Source organism: Pan troglodytes, chromosome X (genome assembly GCF_028858775.2).
Source record: "Pan troglodytes isolate AG18354 chromosome X, NHGRI_mPanTro3-v2.0_pri, whole genome shotgun sequence".
NCBI lineage: Eukaryota > Metazoa > Chordata > Mammalia > Primates > Hominidae > Pan > Pan troglodytes.
In genome coordinates, this window is record NC_072421.2 from 24889716 (window position 1) to 24895737 (window position 6022).

General features: G+C 47.9%; 1 protein-coding gene across 2 annotated transcripts; it reads right to left on the minus strand.

Moving 5' to 3' along the window:
* Nucleotides 1-222: 222 nt before the first annotated feature.
* Nucleotides 223-5819, minus strand: LOC473534 (SUPT20H like 2). Of its 2 annotated transcripts, XM_054676877.1 has the most exons (4): nt 5592-5651; nt 5428-5469; nt 5263-5304; nt 223-5080 (listed from the first exon to the last, which is right to left on the minus strand). In XM_054676877.1, exon 4 carries the CDS (start codon nt 5058-5060, stop codon nt 2604-2606), a length of 2457 nt encoding a protein of 818 aa, XP_054532852.1. In that variant the 5' UTR covers nt 5061-5080; nt 5263-5304; nt 5428-5469; nt 5592-5651; the 3' UTR covers nt 223-2603. The 2 variants fall into 2 exon arrangements, with proteins under 2 accessions (XP_054532852.1, XP_016799812.3); XM_016944323.4 differs by having other exon boundaries at nt 5263-5469; nt 5592-5819.
* Between the last annotated feature and the right edge of the window lie 203 nt (nt 5820-6022).

Sequence of the window (6022 nt, forward strand, 5' to 3'; positions counted from 1 at the left end):
CATCTAGGTCCTAAAGAGGCATTTTTACTTTTCTTTGGTCTGTCTTCTCCCCCATCTCCAACATTATTGTGGAAAATCCTCCTTATATAGGTGTTTAAATAAATACATACTCTAGGGTTTTATTTCAAGGGTTATATTCTTTTCTCTTCATCATTGTGGCAGTTGCATCCAATTATCAACTGTTTTGAGGATCATTATAAGGAAATAAAGACCACCAAATGATAATCAGAAACAAAACTAAATTTATTTGCCTGCCTGGGAAGGGAAGGTCACATCACTAAAGCACAAATTTGGCTGTTGTCTCCATGTCCTACTTGAAAGAAGCAGCAGGCAAAGGAGAAAGCACACCAAATTTGGTGACATACTGAATTCAGGTCACTGCTTAGCTCCGAAGGCCATGCATAAACTCTTCTCTACAACTGGTCATTGCACTCGTTCGCCTCTTAAAAGTGCAGGCACCATTCCCAATTATGTCCAGGCTGCTCTGATGGACTTGGTGTCACTCAGGAAATTCGACGTGTTTGCTTGAAGTTGGTCAAATCTTTAACAGCATCGGTAGCACATTAGTAAAAGGGTTCATCAAGTAAGATTCACTGGATACCTGTCTCTTTACTGATGTCTTTTGGAATGCCAGATCAAATCTCCTTCTATTTTGTTAAGGCAAAAAACAGAGAAATGTACATGTGTACCTAGAAAAACTAATATTACATAGGGTACCCTTCAAGGTTTTAACAGAGCAAAATATGAGGTGCTAGAACAGATGCTTGTACATGAAAGTTGACAGCAGCTCTATGCACAGCGCCCAAAAGGTAGAAACAACCCAAGTGTCCATCATCAGAATAAACAAAAATGTGCTATATACAAACAATGAAATGTTATCGAACCACAGAAAGGAATGAATTAGCAATACATTTTACGACATGGAAGAACTTCAAAAACATTATGCCGAGTGAAAGAGGCCAGACACAAAAGATCACATACTGTATGACTACATTTACAGGAAATATTTAGGTAAATCCATAGAAACAGAAAGCAAATTGGTGGTTGCCAGAGGCTGGGAGTGTGAAGATGACACGCTAGTGCTTAATGGGTACAGAGATTGCTTGGTGGGTGATGAAAATGTTTTGGAAACAGAAGGGGTAGTTGTACAACACCATGAATGTACTAAATGCCACTTTACAATTGTACTTTACAATGGTTGGTTGTTCTGTGATTACCCCTTAGTTGTTAAAAAAGAAAAAAGAAAGGGAAGATAAAGGGGCACAAAACTTCATGGTTCTTTGAGTCTCACTGGAACAAGGGAAAAAATGAGGGAGCAGAAACAGCTGAACAACTGATGATGATGCATCAACAAAGAGAAAAAGACAAAGAAAAAGACGGGGGTTCTACTTAAGAAACAAGGCTACAGATATTTGAAAAGCAAACCAATAAAATGGATTTTCAAATGTTTCACTAAATGTTTCTTGCAAACAACCTACAAAAAATGTAAATGATTTTATAAAGAGAGCACACAAAACATCCAAAAAGAGCCTTTTCAAAGCCAGTGAGAAAGCCTTGCTCTGTGGAGCCCTAGGTGCAGACAGGGCCTTTGAAAGGGCAGGGGACTGTCACACAAGCAAATCTGCCACTAATTCCATTCCACAGCTTTGGAGGTCTCCTGTGTACTCAATCGCAGTGTGACAAGCATCACTGTACTGTACTTTCTTTTCATTTTTCAAAATGAATGTGTAATAATTCCATTCCATATATTGTGCATAAACCTATTAATGTAAATACGATTACACTCTTTCTTCTGAAAGAGGTTTCTCAGAGTTCATAGGTCACATTCATATATATTATGTACAGTGAGACCATTTTAAAAAAGCAATGACCTTCACATCACATGAGACAGCAGGGATAAATCATGAGGACATTATGCCAAGTGAGATAAGCCACTCACCAAGTGACAAATGCCATATGATTCCACTTCCATGAAATGGCCAGGGTAGTCAACTCATAGAGAAAGAAAGTAGAACAATGGCTGCCAGGGACTGGATGAGGGAGAATGGGGAGCTGGTGTTCAATGGGCATGAGTTTCAGTGTTGCAAGATGGTCTTGAGATCTGCGGCACAACCGTGGGGATGGACTTAATACTATTGCACTGGGCACTTAAAATAGTGAAGGTGGTCCATTTTAGATTATATGTTTTTATCACCATTAAACATTTTAAATTGCGCTCTTCTTGTTAAAATATTAACTTAAAATTAAAATCTTGTTAAAATATTAACATTGTTGGTACTGCCATTTTATGACTCTAGAGAAATATGCTTCACAAATTTATGCTCAACCTGGTTAGGATTTGGACACTTTAAAATACTATATTAAAAATAATTATATCAACAGCAATGACAACAAAAGGAGTAACTTAAGCAAAACAATGCCCCTTTAGGAAATCACTTCCTGTTTCTAAATAAAAATCGGTGGATTGTGCTTCTGTGTAAAGTGTGTATTTTAAAATGTAAAATACCAAAACATGAGAAAAAAAACAAAACTCAAGTAAAAACTGGGAATTCATGTGGGTCAGTGCTCCCATGCTTTTAAAAGAGAACAAACTACCACAAGCCTCAGGGCGCTGGAGGGGTTGGCTTGCCTCCCTTCCTCTGACCTACCAACTGGCTCCCTGCTTGCACACCTGGATGTGGCTGCACTATCTGAACAGCGCCTGTTGCCAAAAACACTGGCTGCTCCAGGACTCTCAAAGGCTGTGTCTGGAGCTGGATCTGCTGTGGCTGTGGTTGTGGCTGCAGCAGCAGCAGCGGCTGTGGCTGCTGCCCCAAGACAAAGGGGAGCTGGACACCCTGCTGAGGAACCTGGGCAGAGCCAAGCAGACTCAACACAGCAGCCTGGGGCTGGGGCTGCAGACCACTACCTGCTCCAGTGAGGTTCACATTAAGAAGTTGCTGAGCAGGGAAGGCCTGCCCTTGCGTGCTCAAACCTAGTGCGGAAACCTGTGGCCCTGGCTGAGGAGGGTGAGCAGCTGTGGGCTGCTGGAGCTGCTGCAGGGAAACCAGCTGATGGGACTGCTGCTGCGGGCCGGTCAGAACCGCCGAGCCCTGCGGAACCTGGAGGAGTGTCAGAGGCCTGAGACCTTCCGGAGTATTTAGGAAAAACTGAAGGGGTGCTGGAGAAGATGCCTGCACTGCACCGGGCCTTGCATCTGGTAGTGGACCTCCTGAGGACTGAAGGCCACTGCCACTGATTCCTGCAGGAGCGGGGGCACCCCAGCCAGGGGCCTGCACAGGCTTGAAACTGCACCCCAAAACCTGGGCTCCCCGGACTGGGCCCTCCACGTTGGTGGCCTTTAGGCCAGTGGAGCCTGTCCGGACCTGAATGGCTGGGGCTATTTTTACGAATCTGGTGGGGCGCCGGGCAGCTGGACGGCGCCTGCTAGCTTTAATAAGAGGCACAGAGGGCTTCTGAGAATGACTTGGTGCCGCCCCGCCCGCTGCCGCCGCCACAGCAGCAGCAGCTAAAGCAGGAGCAGCAGCAGGAGCAGGAGCAGGAGCAGGAGCAGCAGCAGCTACAGCAGGAGCAGCAGCAGGAAATGGACGCTTAAGAGGGCTGCCTGCCTGTTGTGGGGGAAAATTGTTACCTGAGGAAATCTTTCCTGAGCTTGAGGGAAGTTGGGGGTGGGGAGGTGGATGTTTCTCTCCCTTACCCGATACTGAAGACTGGACCCACACAGGATCAGGCTGTTCTGGTGTTTTCCATGAAGAGAGCTGACTGACACTGGCTGGGCCACTGGAGCTGTGTGACATCTTGCCTGGACCTTTGACTTTGCTCTGCACTGATTCCTGGGCCTGACTCACTGCCCTCCCAGCATCAGTCTCTGACCCAGGCCTGAGACAAGCTGAATGGTCATCTGGGAAGGGCTGCCAGGGAGACTTCTGGCTCTTCTGCCTGGCTTTTTTACGTGGCCGTATTTTACCACAGAGAAGCGGATCATTAAACGACTGCATGATGTTTGGCTTGGTGTCCCAGGCCTGACAGCCAGCTTCCCATGCATGTCTGAAAGGGTCTTCTACCTCCTGGGCTGGCCAGACTGGGAGCTGTGGGTCAGCAGCTGTGACGGACTGATACCCTTTAGCAAGTGTCTCCACATCCATTTCTGAAGGCACGGCCAAATCACAGGGTGTGCGTTTCCACGTGTCTACACAACTTCCTGCTTTAGCAATGTTCAGCTCACAAGGCTGACCTACTTTTCTTTCTTCTTTTTGGCCAGAAGTCGACACTCTCAGCTCAGGAGGAGGTGGACAGTCAGACTGCTCCTGCTGTGGCTTTACAGAGGACCACGAATACCTCTGGAGGCACTGTTCCATCGGGTCGGTATTCATCTTTTGCTTGTTGTACAGCAGCCTGTTTGCAGTGCAGGCAACTGCTACAGAAGGATCAAGACACAGTGGTTCAGCTGTCTCTAAGATCAGTTGACTCTCAAGCAGAAATTTGTCTTCCTGGCTCCATTTCTCGCCATCTCTTGTCATCGTCTTCACCTCAGGAGCTAAAGTCTGCATGGTTGGACGTAGAAGAATATGCCTGCTTTGGTAACCAGGAGGTTGCATATTACTGGACTGCCTGTAGTCACGAACTTCTACTATGACACACCCACTATGAAAAATGTTAACCGAAGCTTTATCCAGGACATCACCCAAAGCAGGGGGTAATTCTTCTGCATCCAAGTAGTCCAGCAATGCCCTTTCTTCATAAGGCAGCCGAATGGTCTCTGCAAAGGACCCATCTTCTCTCTGGAGCATCACAGAATACCCCTGATTGCCTGGGTATAGATTGACCAGTAAACATGGCAAGGACTCTCTCCTAACAAGCTTTTCTAACAAGTTTACATTGCTTCTCAATTCCTGAGGATCCTCAGGCTCTTTTCCACATTCTTCAACATAAATGTCATAAAGTTTTTCCTGCAGAGTTTTTCCCGCCCTAGGTGAGTATCTCCTTCTAGGACGTCTCTGTTGGGCAATTTCAGTGATATTCTCTGCGCGATCCAGAGCCTGTTCTAAATCTCGATCCATTGTAACAGAAAACAGGGCCCCTAAGAGGAGAGAAAACGCATGTGCGTTGGTGAAGCAGGGTGGAATCACGGCTGTCATATTAATCTACAGGCCCGCAAGACGCCGCAAGTCCACACTGAGTTCAACACGGGCACCTGCCCAGAAACCCGCCCCCAGGGAAGCGCTACCCAATCTATTTGAGGGTTTCTGAAAACATCGGTACCTGAGGGGTCGTCGTCGTGGCCGGACTTCGCGTCTCTGCGGCCTGGACCGGAAGTGAGCGGGAGGGCCGGGGTCAGCTTCTAGGCGCGTCTGGGCACCTGCCCAGAAACCTGCCCTCAGGGAAGCGCTACCCAATCTGTTTGAGGGTTTCTGAAAACATCGGTACCTGAGGGGTCGTCGTCGTGGCCGGGCTTCGCGTCTCTGAGGCCTGGAACGGAAGTGAGCGGGAGGGCCGGGGTCAGCTTCTAGGCGCGTCTGGGCACCTGCCCAGAGACTGCCCCCAGGGAAGCGCTACGCAATCTGTTTGAGGGTTTCTGAAAACATCGGTACCTGAGGGGTGATTGTCGTGGCCTGGGCTTCGCGTCTCTTAGTGCTGCACCGGAAATGAACGGGAGGGCCGGGGTCAGCTACTGCGCGCGCCGTCTGCGCGCGTGCGCACTTGCCGCACACCGCAGATTCCAGGCGCCCCCTGCTTCTCTGGCTTCCTGGGCGCGAGGCTCACTCGCTGCACTTCCGGGTCTGCTTCCCGCGCCAGCACTCGACTACTTGCCATTTCACCTTGAAAGCGTACATGCAAAAGCACGAGCCACTAAGGACAGTATAAACACATCTTTCGTACCGCGCATAGACATCAGTTTCCACAGGAATACCACTGTTGGGAAATCATGGGAAGTTGTCACTGGTCTTGGCGGAAACTTCAACAATTGTTGGCACTTTTGGAATCTCTTGCCATCAGTGGCAGCACTGCTGCTGGTATCAGC

Bases quoted from the DNA above. Each gene is read 5' to 3' on its own strand.
- LOC473534 (XM_016944323.4), bottom strand. From the start codon at position 5,060: ATGGATCGAGATTTAGAACAGGCTCTGGATCGCGCAGAGAATATCACT.